Source organism: Mangifera indica, chromosome 8 (genome assembly GCF_011075055.1).
Source record: "Mangifera indica cultivar Alphonso chromosome 8, CATAS_Mindica_2.1, whole genome shotgun sequence".
NCBI lineage: Eukaryota > Viridiplantae > Streptophyta > Magnoliopsida > Sapindales > Anacardiaceae > Mangifera > Mangifera indica.
The window spans coordinates 9,777,988-9,794,406 of record NC_058144.1 but is presented as its reverse complement, the minus strand read 5'-3'; the positions used below and the strand labels follow the sequence as shown (position 1 = coordinate 9,794,406).

General features: G+C 34.7%; 2 protein-coding genes across 7 annotated transcripts; both read right to left on the bottom strand.

Moving 5' to 3' along the window:
• Positions 1-3,868: 3,868 nt before the first annotated feature.
• Positions 3,869-12,467, bottom strand: LOC123222311 (DExH-box ATP-dependent RNA helicase DExH17). 6 transcript variants are annotated; one of them, XM_044645003.1, is made up of 28 exons: positions 12,333-12,467; positions 11,681-11,771; positions 11,183-11,363; positions 10,648-10,809; positions 10,051-10,288; positions 9,896-9,932; positions 9,761-9,807; positions 9,402-9,439; positions 9,270-9,291; positions 8,935-9,147; positions 8,674-8,830; positions 8,506-8,557; positions 8,107-8,178; positions 7,931-7,980; positions 7,704-7,821; positions 7,554-7,617; positions 7,397-7,480; positions 7,182-7,307; positions 6,893-7,089; positions 6,611-6,799; positions 6,261-6,512; positions 6,092-6,141; positions 5,811-5,831; positions 5,319-5,401; positions 5,051-5,240; positions 4,939-4,976; positions 4,543-4,845; positions 3,869-4,454 (listed from the first exon to the last, which is right to left on the bottom strand). In XM_044645003.1, exons 2-28 carry the CDS (start codon positions 11,746-11,748, stop codon positions 4,006-4,008), a joined length of 3,501 nt encoding a protein of 1,166 aa, XP_044500938.1. In that variant the 5' UTR covers positions 11,749-11,771; positions 12,333-12,467; the 3' UTR covers positions 3,869-4,005. The 6 variants fall into 6 exon arrangements, with proteins under 6 accessions (XP_044500938.1, XP_044500933.1, XP_044500934.1 ...); XM_044644998.1 differs by lacking the exons at positions 10,648-10,809; positions 11,183-11,363; positions 11,681-11,771; positions 12,333-12,467 and having other exon boundaries at positions 4,543-4,848; positions 5,811-5,828; positions 10,051-10,584; XM_044644999.1 differs by lacking the exons at positions 10,648-10,809; positions 11,183-11,363; positions 11,681-11,771; positions 12,333-12,467 and having other exon boundaries at positions 5,811-5,828; positions 10,051-10,584.
• Positions 12,468-12,682: 215 nt separating this feature from the next.
• LOC123222313 (pentatricopeptide repeat-containing protein At2g13600-like) lies at positions 12,683-15,973 on the bottom strand. Its single transcript, XM_044645004.1, has one exon. The coding sequence runs from the start codon at positions 15,870-15,872 to the stop codon at positions 13,671-13,673; it is 2,202 nt and encodes a 733-aa protein (XP_044500939.1). The 5' UTR covers positions 15,873-15,973; the 3' UTR covers positions 12,683-13,670.
• Between the last annotated feature and the right edge of the window lie 446 nt (positions 15,974-16,419).

Here is a 16,419-nt window from a genome sequence, read left to right as displayed (position 1 = left end):
ATCAGCCTGATGAGGACCCACATCAGGCTGATCCGATGGCCAAAATGGGTACACTTTTCCGGTGGTTAGTAGAAATAAAAAAGGTCGTGTGGTGGCACTTTTCAGTTGATATGGTACACGTGTCATACATTTGGCAAAACGATTGAAAACAAATTTTCCACACCAGTCGGGTTTTGATTTGATGGGACCCTTCGGACCATTTAACATGTCTTAATCTAAAAATGTGGAAAACAATAAAATTGATAACATCGATTACATCGATCACTCAGTTCCTTATAAATTTCAAACACACCACCAGCAAATTGTCCAAAGTTGAAAGAGAAGCTGAACTGAAATTTCCCTTTTGCTTTCAACCAAGTTTGGTCCAGGATTGAAAAGCACATGAAAGGTGAAAGTAAAAAAGAAATGAGACCTTAGATTTTGTAGGCAAAAATAGTGTTATGAAATCAATTAAATAATCAAAATCTTAAACCCCTGTAAAGAGGCCACTGCAGCAATGAAGAAAAGTATTTTCTGGGTAAGAAAAATGGGTAGATCCACAGTAAACAAAATTAGCGTGTAAGCCAGAAGGACTCAAGTAATCTGGTCAAAAAGTTGTGGGGATTGAATGGGCATTAGCTTCTACACTTAATTTGGTCACCAAATGATGCACGTAAGTGCTGTAACTAGTGATCCGGATTATAATATAAAAAAGTCAAATGAAACGTCGAGGATTCAACTTCGACGACCGCACATGCCCAACACAGGAACAAGAAAACAGAAAAGTAAATATAAAAGTAGTAAGACATCCAACTCAGCATCTTCCACCCAAAACCGACATCACCTTTTTAAAGAAGATGATTAAATTCCCTGGTTCGCTTTTGGTGCATTTTCCACAGTCCTCTGGCAATTTAACAGAGAGAAATCCCTGTTAAAGTTGTGACACTTTGTTTGTTACGGCAACAAAGTTTATTTTGGACATTTAATTTTAATAAAAATGTAACTGATTATAAAGTTTAAGTTTAATTTACGATGAAATAACTCATATGTTATAATAATTGTTATAGTTGTGGTTTGAGAAATTAATTTATGCATAAATAGTTGTAGTGTGGTGGAATTAGGGGCTGTAGGAGTTACGGATTTAGAAGTTAATTCGTGAATAAATAGTTATGAGAGTTACCTCTATCGTTAACTTTATATATTTATGTTAGAAATAAAAAATGTGTGCGTATTTTGTCTCACTTTTTTCTATTAAAATTTATATAAATTAATAAATGACGTCGGAGCTTTCAAGTTTTTAGAGAGATAATGAAAAAGAGAGAAAACCAATATGTTTTCCTTCATTAAAAAAAAAAAAACTCGAGAGATTAATCATGACTTCAAGTGATTTTATAGCAGCTTCAATTCCTATTTTTTATAGAGAAAATTATTTTGTTTGAGATGTGAAAATAAAAACATATTTGAAAAGTCTTGACCTGTGAGAAGTAGTATATAAATAGAGATCCTTCTCCACTCAAAGTCAATCCCATAATAGCATAAATGAAGCACAATGAAGAAGAGTCAACCAACAAATTCAACATCTTATCATGCCAGCAAGCACTTGTGTTTGAAGCTATTTTTGACATAATTATAGTCTACCAAATGCTTAAAGAAGCCTAGGACAAACTCAAGAAGTTTTAGGATGGTGACAAAATAAGGTAGACGCAAGTCTTAAATTTTAGAAGGGAATTTAAACTTTTTAGAATAAAAGATTCTAAGACAATTAAAGATTATGCAGATAGACTCTTAAGAATGGTAAGTAAAATTAGATTATTAAGTGAAGAATTGATTGATAGAAGAGTCGTGAAAAAAATATTGGTGAGTTTTTTTGAAAAGTTTAAGACAAAGATCTCATCTCTTGAGAATTCAAGAGATCTTAATTAGATTACCCTATCAGAATTAGTGAATGCTCTAGGGGCATAAAAATAGAGGAGATTAATTAGACAAAAAGAAGATACAGAATGAGCTTTATCTACCAACGAAGGGAAAAACCAAATTGGTGTAAAGGAAGATAAAGAAAAGAAAGAATTTCAAGAGGTCAAAGGTGGAAGTAGGAAAGAAAAATACAAATCATATACTCATAATAACAAGAAAAGACATTTACCAAATTGGTGCTAGTATAGACCTGGTGTTCAATGCAACACTTGCGCAAACAATTTGGACACGTTAAAAGTGTGTACAAGTCAAGGCGATAAACAGGCATAATAAACACAATTTGCCGATAATGGTCAACAACCATAACAAAAGGAGCACTTGTTTGTCGCAACTTGCAATGCAAGAAGCAACAACCATGAGGCTTGGCTCTCACAATAGCAAGTTTATTTTGGTATAAGCTAACAATCCCTCAGATGATCCCTTTCATAACACTGGGTCCCTTCAAAGAAGCATGTGGAATCTTATGGGCAGCTGCCATTTGCAATTTCCACAAGCTAGTTAAACATGGGTTTTTAGTTTCACTGGGTGCTGCTGATACATATATTGCAATGACATGTTCACAAATTCACAAACTCAGAGCACTTATCATGGGGACAAAAAAAAAAACCAATACTATGTGTATACACTTTAAATACACAAATATGTATACACTTATATATGTTATTATATGATTACGTGTTATTTTATCTTTGATTGAAAATTATTCAATCATATGATGACACATATAAATATATATATATATTTGTGTATCTAAAATAGTTACATATAATTTTATTGAATAAAAAAAAAAACATGCATAAATGTTTTTATAGTAAGCACAATTTAAACATGATTTCTGCATATCTGCAGTGCTTTAATGGACAGGGTGTAAACTATAGAAATAATCAAATGAATAAAAACGTAAATCATTAATATTTGATGCTTGAAATAAGAATCACTGTACTATAAAACACGATATCACTGTGCCAACTCTCTGTCTTTTGGAGGTTATCGATAGGCCATAGGACTATTTTCCACTTAAAGGATGCTTCAATCTCAAGTTCTCATCTTTCAACTTTGAAAATTTTATTTATCCACTCATAAATAATTAAAATTAACAGTTTCAAAGCCAAAATTATTATTTTATCTATAATATTAAAAATAAATTAAAATTTAATCTCTTTTTCCTCTCAAAACCCTAAAAACTAACTATTTCTCCTAAGTCAAATTTTAAAAAATCACATTTTTCCCCTAAGGTTTAGTTTTCAATCCCTGACTCCAAATCCGATGCTATCGCCGGTGACAAAGCTTCTCCAAAGCATTACCATGCTCTAACAGTCTCTCTCCCCTCCTTTAGAATGCCGATTAACACAAATCTTACTTGAAAAGATAGAGAGTTTCATCAGGAGATGAATGGGAAGACGATTGTCTTCCCAAAAGCAGACGAATGGGAAGATGATTGTCTTCCCAAAAGAAGACGTTCCGACGAAGTTCTTCGTCACCCAACGAAGTTCTTCGTCTTTCTAGATCAAATTTACATCGGTCGGCATTCCAGAGGAGAGGAGAAAGACCGCTAAAGCATGGTGATGCATTAGGAAAGCTTTTTCGCTGGCAATGACGTCAGATTTGACACCAGAGATTGAAAACTAAACCCTTGGGGGGGAATGCTAATTTTTAAAACTTGGCCTAGCAGAGAAATATTTAGTTTTTAGTGTTTAGGGGGAAAAAAAAGATAAAATTTTAAGAGGTTAGAGTTCCGTTAATTTTAACTGTTTATAAATACGTAAATAGAATTTTCAAAGTTAACATAGAAAAACTTAAGATAACAGTACACATTGGGTGGGAATAAGTCCTTTGGCCTTTTGGATATCATAGAAACATCTGTGGTCACTAACATAGATACAGTTCTTGAAAAAAAACACGCATACAAACACAATTATCACTTAAAATGGAATTGGGTGTTCTTGGTAATTATGAATGAAAATCCAGAGAGAAAATTCAAGCTGAATGCATACTAATAAAACTTTGAATTGAAACAAACATCTATTATTCTCATTACATGTTTGAGAGATGCTAGAGAAATGAAAAGACACTCTTAAACCCAAGAAATGAATGTGCATCTTTGCTTCTCTCTGTTGGTGCCAATGGAGAGCACTGCCTTCCTGATGCACTTGGAGAATGCTTTTGCGTCTTGGTAACCTCCATCTTGTTTCCTGGTTCTCCAAATCGCATGTTGCTCTTCATCATTGAAATATCAAAGGACAGCATTTTCGTACATGATGTCTTATTTTTATTGGTGATCATGGAATTTGCATACAGTATCTCAGAAGCACCACTGCGAAACTCGGACTGATTCTCCGAAGAGTCTTCATTTGTTTGAATCAGCGGCTTAGACTCCGTAGTGCTTGATAGATTGAAGTTGCATATTGGAAAATTCTTAGACTTTTTCCGTATGTGATCAAAGATTGTGTCCTCAGTTAAAGTCTTCAAAATGCCATCTTCCTGGTGAGATAGAAGCCCACCTTGAATAACGAATAGTAAAAAATTAAGATCTCCAAACAATAAGCAGCAAATGATAATTAAATTCTTTTCATCTAGTAAAAAACGCACCTGACTTATCCACGAGGTTTATGGTTCCCAAGCTTCCAGCAGAAAAATGGCACTTTGGAGTCATTTGCGGAAATTTGTTTATCTCTGTTTCTTCTGGGACATCTAAGACATCAGAGAGTTCAAGGTGCTTCTCACGAGAGCGCTTTTTTGTGAGAATCAAAGGTGGCTCTGTTGATGAAGAATGGGCAACCTTTGATGCAGTCAAGACAGGGAAATTCTTGGCTTTATCACGTATGTGTTTAAATATTGTTTCCTCAGATATGATTTTGCAATCATCCTCTTCAGATTCACTAGCTGCCTTACCTACTGCAATTCAAGGTAGAAGTGGTGCATTGCTGGGAAAAATATTAAAGAAAATAAAAAAAAATGGAATGTATATAATCACGTAAGCTATACCTTCTCCAAACTCCTCATCCAGAAGGTTGAAACTGGGCCTGAGATGGAAAACTAAATGACTTAATTATTAATGAAAAAGGTTGAAGATCTACAGATCAGAAGAAAGACTCACATTGAACTATCAATCCTTTCATCGTTAAGCTTCTGGTGCAGTTTTTGGATTGTGGCTTTATTTTCTTCTTCTTCTACACATACTTCCTTGGGTGGAGGAATAAAGGAAGGCTTCTTATTTCCACGTTTGTGATTCACAGGTGAATTATTCTCCTTAACCAGTTGTAGTTTCTGGTGTATATCAATACCAACTGAATAAAAAACACAATATAAAACTTAGAAACTCAGATGAATTGTGGAAATTAGACATTTATTGAAAGAAGCTTAACTGTATTCTTCAAAAATAAGGTCAGCTTTAACAGTCAGCTTCCCTTGATGGGGATATGGTGGGAAAACCGAAATGCTGTAGGGGCTGCAAAGAAAACCAACCACATCAATTTTGAATCATGCATGGCAAAATTGAGACATTGTCATCCAAATGGAACAGCTGATGAACTATATGCTATAGAACCAGCAACCTGAGCTAATTTTTCCTGATGTATTTTACTACAGAAATGAAGTCTGCCTTGTCATCACAAACTTGAAATTTTATGTACTAATAATTGTTGTAAAAGTTTTCCAATAACTGTAACCAAATAGGCAGAGTTGAACATTGCAGTTTTAGGGCCTTGCTTTCACAAAGTCAGTATATGAATAATTTCTAGATCCAAGTAAAAATTGTTCTCGAGTTCAATCATGTGTAAATATATTCAGCAAAGCTATGCTTTAATTTTTGAGTTATTAATACAAAGAAGAAAATTGAATCTAAGCTTGAATATTACCTGGAGAACTCATCAACTCTGCTGCAGCCAATATAGATAGAGTCAAACATTGTGTTAATGATGTAGGAAGCATGGAATAGCACATAGTAGTAAGCACAAACCAAGGAGAGTCACAGTTTATACTAACAAAATCCATTCAAGCAAATCAGCATCTTTTCCAGTGCAAAATCAGGCATGTAAGTATATAAGACATCTGTTTAGCAGAAACTCCTTAGTCATATGCTTAAAATTTTCATGCTTCTATGCAAAATAATTAACACAAAAGAATATGTGCCCAGAACCTTATTTTTTCGTGAAAGAGAATCAGATTATCCTCTTCTGTACCAACAATCTGCAAATAGTAGTAAGAATAATGGAACCAAAAAAATATCAGTAATGTATTTATATTGCATTATAATTGATATCACTGAGGTTTGAAGAAAGGTAGTGGATACATTCCAGCCAACATACCATGTCAGCATAATGTCGTTTGGTAGACTGTTCAGACTGTGATAGCCTAGTCAATATTACTACCAGCTTGGACATTCCTTGTGCCTGGCATTTTTCTTCTCCAACCTTTACATCAACTTTTGGAGGTAAAGCCAGTAGAGACTCCTTGATATGGTTTCCAAATGGATATTTTCTACCAGTAACTATTTCTATCCTTCTCGGATCAGCTTCAGCTAGTGTTTCAAATGATTTGACTCCCATTGAGAGTAGAGCCTGAACAGAGCAGTGAAAAACAGAAGCATATTTATTTAACTTCAAATCTTAGGAATCATAATTCTTACATTAGCAACAAATCTGTCAGTGAAGAAAACCTTTGCGGTCACCATTCCAATCCCAGATAATTGTTTCAGCAAATATGGACTGTCATCCCAGAGTTTTTGATATAACGATTTAGCAAGAACGGTGGAGTTTACAGCTCCTCTGTAATTCTTTTTGTATATGAAGTACTCTTTCATGCACTTAGCAATTCTGCACCCGGTTGTGCAAATAGCATTCGTGTCCTTTGGCAAGCACAGGCAGTTCATCATTCATCACTCAAGCTTCAAGAAAATTACAAGAAAACCAATGTACTGAAACTTCTGTTGTTGTGAAACCTGAGTCAGAGATAAATCATGAACGGAAGGATCCCCAGTCAAGCAATCATTTGCGAGAACAAATATCTTCTCTTCTCTGGTTTGAATACGCTTTTTCCGCTTCCCTTTATCACCATTAATGTGAAAGCGAAGCTGGCCATCTTTGTCGATGTTTACGTCATTTAAAAGCTTCTTCTCATTACGCCTAAGTTGTATCCCTTCATTATCAGTAAATCAAAAATTCATGGCTCACGTAATTTAACTTGTGACAATTGAGTGCAAAAAAAAACTGTTTCACGAGTACACATACAAGCAATCTCTTCAGCGTGACATATAACATGGAGGCCATCTTCTAAACTGCAGTTTACTTGGGCCTGCATAATGTGCTTCATTGTATTGAATTTCAAATAGTATTTGGTCATCAATCTTCCAGGCTCTGAAAACATGGAAACAACTATTATCAGAGCTTAATGATACTTTGTGTCCATCAAAACTGCTAAACTGCTTTTTATGAGTTTAGATTACCTAGCGGTTTCAAGAGGAAACCATCTTCATCGGCCCAGATCATTTGATGGCTTGACAACTCATTAACTTTTTGAACACAGAGTTCTAATGACAAGACATTTATAAACAGTAAGGAAAAAGACAGCATAATAATTCTACTAGTGTGTGATTAAAGTACCTTGGATGTGCTTCTCTATACGGTCTTTGGAAATCACTTTCCTAACTGCATAATTTTGAGGGTTCTGTTTATTCATAAAAGATTCAGAAAATTAATTAGCTGGACACAAATGTCTTCATGTGATAGCCTAAGAAATCCGTAAATACATGCCTTTTTCATTCTCACATACAAATATGAGCACTTCATCCATTCAATTGCCCGTGTAATATCAGAAACCGTCAGTTGAACAATTTCTGCAGTCAAGTGTTCTGTCAAACATGAAAGCAACCTACAGTAGCAAGAAATATAGACCACCTAATTAGTTGACAAGCATAACTTTCCAAATAAAATGTAACCAAGAAACTGAATAGTAATACAATATAGATATATAAGCATACTGGGATTCCACCATTTCACATCCATTCAAGAGATTCTCATACAGATGAACCTGGGGTCATGTGTAAAATCAAAGAAGCTGAAATCAGAAATAAACAAACAGGAGTGACCGAAAGACAGAAAAGATACATGAAAAAAATGTCATAGAAAAGGTGGGAGAGAGGGAACTATTAGTTACAGTATCTCTTCTTGTCATTATTATTACAGTTCCTGTGTCATTGAAGGGTGGCCGCCCTGCCCTTCCACACATCTGCGTTAAGTTGAATAACTTTGGATATAATACACAATAAGCTTGAGCATCGAAGAAAACAGGTATGCATGCAGTTATTAAAAGCATTTTTCTATCTTCTCTCTCTTTCTTTTTTGGTGCCAAATGATTATTCTGAGTGTGAATGCATGCCCATTCCATTTCACCCCCTCACATATCTTCAAACAGCACCCTCTTTGCAGAAATATCCTCCTCATCAATGAAAGAGATACATGATTTGACATCATACATGTTTAGCGGAATCTTCTAAAAGCAAATTCAATTTCATACAAATTATTGTTACAAAGTATACTGAATCATTTCGCACACCTGCAGTATGGTGGATCGGTCATATTCCATGTAAAGACATTTTTCCTTGTTGCTGCAGAAAAGACAAATTTTGGTAAATGACAATGGCGCGTTGTAAAAAACGCCTTTATTTAAGGGTCTTATCTTTTAGTTTTACTAACAGATGCTGTGACAAACAGTTTGACATACAAGTGCTGTGTTGATTTTATTACTACTGTATGTGCTGGTAGGTTAATTCCATGAGCAAGAGTATTTGTTGTGCACAGAATTTGAATATCTCCCTTAAGAAAAAGTCCTTCAATGAGGCTGCGATCTTTCAAGCAAAGTCCACCATTGTGGTAACCAACTGCAAAAATGAAATTTGCATGATCACTGATTAAGTAAAGGAAGCAAAAGCAACAATTTCAACATCATGAGAAGATTATCAAAGAAAAAAAAAACACTCTAAACCTCCATATAGGATATAAGATTGCATTTGTTTGTCACTACATGATAGAGAAGCTTCTCTTAGCCTCTCCTGCTGTTCACGGTCTCTAATAAATGGATTTGAATAACCAAAGCTCATTGCTGTCTGTGTGAGTTGCTGTGCAGCTTCTTGTGCTCCTTTTCTAGTTGAACAAAAAACCAGAGCAGATTTTCCTCTCGAATATTGCATCAGAATATCTGTCAAAAAATTTTATGAATACATAAATTTTCTTGATTCTTTTGGTTGGTAATTCTTAAAATCAAGGACATATAATAATTAATCAAAAGACTTAAATAAGAAGCTAGTAGTCCCTACTTACCAAAAATGTAGTTTTGAAGACGCTGCACAATGAAATAAATAATTGGAATCGGTAAAATGAGAAGATGCTCTATTATTTAACCAAAAAAACTACTACAATTAAAGAAATTAAATTTGAGAATCAAGAACTTGCCTTCTCAAATAGAAAATCATTTTTTGCTGGGGCATAACCTGCATAAAAATAATTTATTGGTAATAGTAATAAAACTGAAAAGAGTAAAAGATACAAGAAAGAATGATCTGTCCATTTCATTATAGATCTTGAAATTACCACATACATAAAACCATGCAAAGTAAACTCTGAATAATATATTTTCTCCTAATGCATGCATTTAAGTTGTATTAGATAAAATAAAGAGAATCATTTGATAAGTGGAATTGAATGCTTAAAGTCTACACTTTAGTCCATATTATCCTAAACCAATAGACAGTCAGGCTTAAGCAGAGAAAAGCATGTTTTGTATAAAACATTGAAGAGATATGCGCATATACCAAAGACTTTTGTAGATAACTTTACCGGCCTCATCTCTTCTCCAAACCTGGTTAAACATCGGAAAAGCCAGATGGAAACAACCAACAAAATCAATGAAGTAGAGAAAATATATCATTTACTAACTACAAGGGTACCTTTTAATTCCTTCAACAGGGACATCAAGCCATTCCGCTGGACTTGTTAATATGCAGTTAGTAAATTTATAATCACTTGTCATCAGTTGGAGTATACAAAATTAAATTACTATATTAACCCCTTAAAATGAGCAAGAGAGTGAATGCATATTTACCAAGGTCCTCAATGTTTGGAATTGTGGCTGACACAGCCAGAAAGCGGACACTACCCAGAGGACATGATTTCATCTCAGGCTTACGTGCAATCATTTTTATTCTACTAATTATTGCCTCCAGAGCTGCTCCACGTGGATCATTCAATAGGTGGACTTCATCAATAAGTAGAAGTGCAATGTCACTGAAAAAGCTTAGGCCACCATCCTTTATGCGATATCGTGTTACTGCATCGAATTTCTACGAAGGAAGGATATCCAATTTTGCCATGCTCCAACAACAATCAGTAATTGAAGGAATTTAATACACACAAACATGCACACATGAAGAGGGATGAATATTGTAATCTCCACAGCCACAAGTGAAACAATCAGTACAAATGACTTGGTTCAAGTTGACAGTGCTATATGAATCTGGTAAACGCAGTGAAAAAATTATGGACATGATACCAAAAGGTAGTCCAAGATAGAGATGAACGTGAAAATGATCCAGTAGTTAGAAGATTTTTTAAATAGTTGAAGTCAAAATATTTCTATTTATAGAAAGTATTTAGTATAAAATCATTTGCATTTCTCTATAACGTGAATAAGAGTACTCACCTCTGGAGTAGTTAGGATAATGTCCGCTTCTAGTATGTTCCTTGTGTTGTAATATTCATTGTCACCTGTCAGCTCCAAACAGTTTATACCCCATGATCCAAACTTCTGGCCCCACTCCCGGAGCTTCTCCTGTACTAATGCTTTGGATGGGGCTATATAGATCTTCAGGCAGATAAATGCAAAGGCAGAAACAATAAGCTTATTTGAAATATATGTTATTCAGTCTTGATAAAGCAGGTCCAATGGCATCAAGAGTCCACTTAATTTTAAGTTGCTGCTCTATGAAATGATTGTGCATCAACTACCCAAATTACTATGAAACTATAATCCAGAAATCTGGAGGAAGAAAGAAAATGGAACACCAAAAGTAATTATATGCCACAGTTTTTAGAAGAGAAAGATGAAAACAGCATCAACACAGGTATCTGTGGTTCTTTTAAAAAAGGAAGTTGGGAGAATTATACCCTCATGAATTATCTGGTCGTAAAATAAATGTTTAGAATTTTGCCAATAGCATACTGCATTTTGGACTTACCGTTTTAAGGGTTCCCTTTCTGTGAACAAATCTCCCCTCAGAGATGAACCTTGAGAGAAGCCTCAGAATGCACAGCTCGAAGAGCACTGTTTTGCCACTTCCAGTTGGTGCCGAGACAACCATATTTACATCAGAGTAGAAACAAATAGAAAAGCATTCACTCTGTAGGGAATTAAAATATCTGCAAGTACACAAAATGAAAACACAATGAGTATGACTGATACCAACATATTGAGGAAATCCAGCACTGATCAAAATGATGACATGAAACTGTGCAAAACAGATTACATAACCAAAGAAGGGGCAAATTTTCTTGATTCGCTTTGCATAATGACAATTCAACAACATATTCTTACATTTTCAAATAAATATGACAAAGTACAGAAATAGGCGACTATCTGAATCTGAACCAAATTAAATGAACACAAAAGCTACAAGAATAGCCAACGTGCAGATTATGGTATCAATTTGATGAATCCTAACTAGCAGAAATTGTACCTGAAATTAAAAGCTGAGCGAAAAAGTTCAGGCAAATCTAGCACGGACTTCAATGTGTATGGATCCATCAGAATGAACTGGCTTCTTCACACTGACAACCAAATATAAATAACAGCAAATATAAAGATTTTGAAAGACTTAAACCACTGACCAGCAAGTCGAGGAATCCATTCATTGCAATTTTTTAACAGATCATCGATCCGATAAAATTCTATAATATTATTTAACACAACAAGCTTATTAACAAAAATCACTAACAAATAACCACAGAAAAAACAAACTTCACATAATACATCTTACTGTTTATAAAAGTACAAAAAGAAGAAAGAAATTGCCAAATCTTTGCAGATTATTTAAACTCATACGAGTCTCACCATTTATGTACCTAGGCAACAATTATGTGCAAAAAAAGGAAAACTAAAACTGACTAGAGATCGTCGCAACAAGCACAAATGGAAACCTTAGTTTCTCTCAGACACTCAGTCTACTCACAATTTCATCAATTTTGTTAAAAATGATTACAGTTTGTTCGAGGAACTCTGTTGATACGCTAGATTCCTACGATAACAGAAAATCTCGGTCGAAGATGAATATATAAGTTCACAAATAGAAAGGAACCTTGAGAGAGAATCGAAAGCTTAAAGATAAGAACCTTGAGAGTTGAGAGAGAGAATTGAAAGCTTGAAACTCTGAAATATGATACCGAGAGAAACTCAAAGATGAGACCAATAAAATCGAATCGGTCGATATTTATAGTCATAGCTTCCGAGAGGTATTCTTTTGGCGGGAAATCAAGTAAGGAATTACACTAATCTAAGTAATGCCACCGGTGTACATATTCAATACACAGTATAGGTAAATAAATAAAGTATTATTTATATTTAATTTAAAATTATTAAATTATATAATGATATATTATTTATATATTTAAATTATATAAACCATTTAAAGTTATCAACAGTTGTATTTAGAATACAATTTTAGAAATAAATCACAAGAAAATTATCAAAATGTTTCAATTCTTACTTATTCTACCTCATTTTACATATATTTAACACATATAATTGTTGTACAGTCTCACATATCAACAGGGTGAGACGATTGGAAGTATTTCTCCGCACCCTGAAAGCACAAAAGTAGTCATCGTTCAAGTAAACAATATCCCCAAACACTTCAAATATATTGATGAATGTGTTTCTACCACTTGTCCGGATAGAAATAATGTAAAATTATACATAAAGAAGAATGAATGGAGTTGCTAAAATATTGAAACCACAGAATTTGAAGCAGAAATTTGGATTTACTATAATTTCCCACTCCAAGCTTCACAAATGTCTTCTTGCAGATTTCAGAAGAAATATGTATATTCTCCTTCAGAATCTTGCTGCCATATGAAGAAAGTGAACTTCATAATGAATTCGAGGGAGCAGAATAGACCTTAAGGAGACTTACAATCCAAAACTTCCAGCAAACTCACCCTCCTAAATTTCCGACTATACAGAAACTTCCTTTCATCTTGCAGGTGAAGCTTACTCTCAATTGTATATCTAATAATAGTCTCTCTTCCAATTTTAATACAATCTAACTTCTTAAAAAGAATCGACAACAATGCTGAAAGCGATAGAGATGGGATGATTATACATTCATAAAGCATTCCGCAATGCGGGCTTATCAAGGTACCTTTAAGTAAAAATTCAAGAAAATTATTTGATCCAACAAAATCAAGGACATCAAAGATTTTGAAATGAACCAGGGAAGTCAGAGGCAACTCCGTTAGAACTTGAAAACAGTCTATTTGCTGTAACTATAAACACAGAATTATTTACTTCAAGATTGAAGCTAAAATTTGGGATATGAGTTTTGGTCTACCTCATAAACAGCCCAGAAGCAACCTCCTCTAATATCCAAAGCATGAGTTTTGACCTGGAGTATGATAACATTATATAAACATCTCATTGAAAATCTGGCTTCTTTGATCTGTCCTAAAATGTCATACTTTAATTGATGTTGGATTCTCACAAACAAACATTTCTGACGTTAAAAGCTCCAAAATTTGATAAAGTTCAGTTGATTGAGAGTGTGTTCCGTCTTCAGAAGAGAAGGAATGGATTTGATTTCTCACTTCAACCCAACTACACCCTCCACTCTTCTTCAGTCCTTTCTTGTTCATTAACTTCCTTATATTCATAACATCAGTCCATCTGCCTGCTGAAGCATAAATATTTGACAACAAGACATATCCTGCTGGGTTTTTCTGTGTCAGTTGCCAAAGCCTTTTAGCCATTCTCTCAGCTATCTCTTCATTTTTATAAGTCTTACAACCACTTAAAAGAGCTGCCCATGAATTGGATTCAGGTTGAAATGGCATAGAGTTAATAAAATTTTCAGCTTCAGAGAGGCGTCCCGACCTCGATAGCATATCTACCACACAAGTATAATGCGTTCCCCTAGGCTTTATTTGATAAACAGTCTCCATTGAGTTGAAGTATTTAAGTCCTTTATCAACTAAACCAGAATGAGAACAAGCAAATAGAACTGATAATAGCATGAGCTCACTTGGAGCAACAGACGTTTTCTCCATTTCCTCGAACAAAGTAAGAGCTTCCTCTGCAAAACCACTTTCTGCAAGTCCTTGAATCATCACAGTCCAAGTGATTTCATCCTTTTTGGGCATTCTATCAAACACCTGCTTAGAGCTCTCAATATCCCCAGATTTTGCATACATATCAGTGAGTGCAGTTCCTACAAAAACGTCATACTGAAGCCCAAGTTTAACAACTTTACCATGAAGGTCCTTCCCTTTCTCTAATGAGGCCATGCTGGCAGAAGCAGAAAGCACACTTGTGAAAGTGGACTTATTTGGAATTTCACCTGACAAAAGCATCTCATTAAATATTTCAAACACCTTGTCAAATTGTTTATGTTCTAAATAACCAGAAATTATGGCACTCCAAGAGATATCATTTCGCATGGGCATATGATCAAACAACTCCTTGGCTTCTTCCATTTGGCCATTCAGACTGTAACCGCTAATCATAGTATTCCATGAAACCACAGTTTTTGCCACAATCCAGTCAAACACTAATCGTCCATCTTTAGTTTCACCGCATGTACTGTACAATTCAATAAGAGAGCTACAAATGAAAACATCACCATCAACTCCAATTTTCACTACATGGGCATGTATGTTCATTCCAAGTTGTAAAGCCTTTAAACTAGCCAAAGCACAAAGAACAGTAGAGAAACACGAGGTATTTGGTTTAAAAGCATCTTGCACCATTTGGCGAAAGAGTTTCAAAGCCTCTTCAGGATAGCCACTCTGACTATATCTTGCAATCATAGCACTCCAAGAAACTTCATTTCTTTCCGGCATCTCATTAAATATTCTACGTGCTTCTCCCAACTCTCCCTTCTTAACATACATATCTAGTATTGCAGTCCAAGAAACAACATCTTTCTTCTCCATCTGATCAAACGCCCTTCTAGCCAAATCAATTTTACCCATCTTCACACATAAACTAATCAAAGAATTTGAAACTGATATATTCCCTTCAAATCCAGCCTTAACAGTTAATCCAAAAATACACATCCCCAACTGAAAATCACCAAACACTGTACAAGCTCTAAGGATAGAAGAAAAAGTAACCGCATTCGGATTAACCCCAGATTCAAGTAGCTTCAAGAAAAGCTTCAAAGCTTCAAAACTATACCCATTTTGAACAAATCCACTAATAGCGGCAGTCCAAGAAATCACATTCTGAAATGGGTTCCTCTCAAAGTACCAAATCGATTCTTCAACTCGTCCATGTCTCATATAACCAGAAATCAAAGCCGTCCAAGAGAACTCATTTCTTTCAGGCATTTCATCGAATAACCTTTGAGCTTGGTCAAGATTTCCCCATTGAATATTAGCACTAATCAAACAGTTATGGACAACAATATCAAACCCGTTAAACTCCTTTACAACCTCGTTAGCTTCACGAGTTCTTCTATTTGTAAGATACATTATCAGCAGCTTAACAGCCACAAATCGCTCTTTGAAAGCACCTGTTTTTAGTACATGTGCATGGAGGGCACTTCCTTGAGTGACCAAGTTGTGGTTTGTGAAGTTATTTAAGAGGGAAACGCATGTTTGTATGTGAGAATTGAAGTTTGTGCTGGTACTGAAGAGAGCTCTCCATGCATTTTTCATCTTCTGAGAGGTAGTTAAGTTAGTTACATTGTCCAGTTGTCCCACAATCTTGAATAATAAATGGGATAATAAATATATTATGTTGCACTCGATTTGGAATATTTATAAGACTCACACAATAATTTTCCACAAATAAAATCATCCTTAAGTCTGACAAGAGTTATCTAAAACTAGATGGTCAAGGGCATATTAGACTTTCTCATAGGTAATGAAAGCTTTCATATTTTCAAGGGCAAATGACTATTTCCCACCCAAGTTTTAACGTAACCCCAAAAATATATCCATGATAATTAAAAAATTCAAATATCTATTTATTGATTAATTTCTGTTAAAATTTTTTATTAAAAAAAAAGATAAAATCATCATTTATCCTTAAATCCAAAAAATTTATAACATTTTCTCTTTTTAGTTTAAAAAACTAATATGTCCCCTCATAAAATTAAGCGTTGAAAAGTAGCATTTCCCCCTTTTCAAATTTCCTAGCGAACAATAACCGCTTTCTCCCTCTCGACGATGGTTTTCCCTCCGATGCCTTATCTTCGTTTGA

What these genes read in the sequence shown, in the direction of transcription:
- LOC123222313 (XM_044645004.1), bottom strand. Translation starts at nt 15,872, where the DNA reads ATGAAAAATGCATGGAGAGCTCTCTTCAGTACCAGCACAAACTTCAAT.
- LOC123222311 (XM_044645003.1), bottom strand. Translation starts at nt 11,748, where the DNA reads ATGGATCCATACACATTGAAGTCCGTGCTAGATTTGCCTGAACTTTTT. An exon ending in TCCAAACATTGAGGACCTTG is followed by an intron (nt 9,933 to 10,050) that starts GTAAATATGCAT and finishes TAACAAGTCCAG; the next exon opens with CGGAATGGCTTGATGTCCCT. An exon ending in TGTGAAATGGTGGAATCCCA is followed by an intron (nt 7,822 to 7,930) that starts GTATGCTTATAT and finishes TTGCTACTGTAG; the next exon opens with GTTGCTTTCATGTTTGACAG.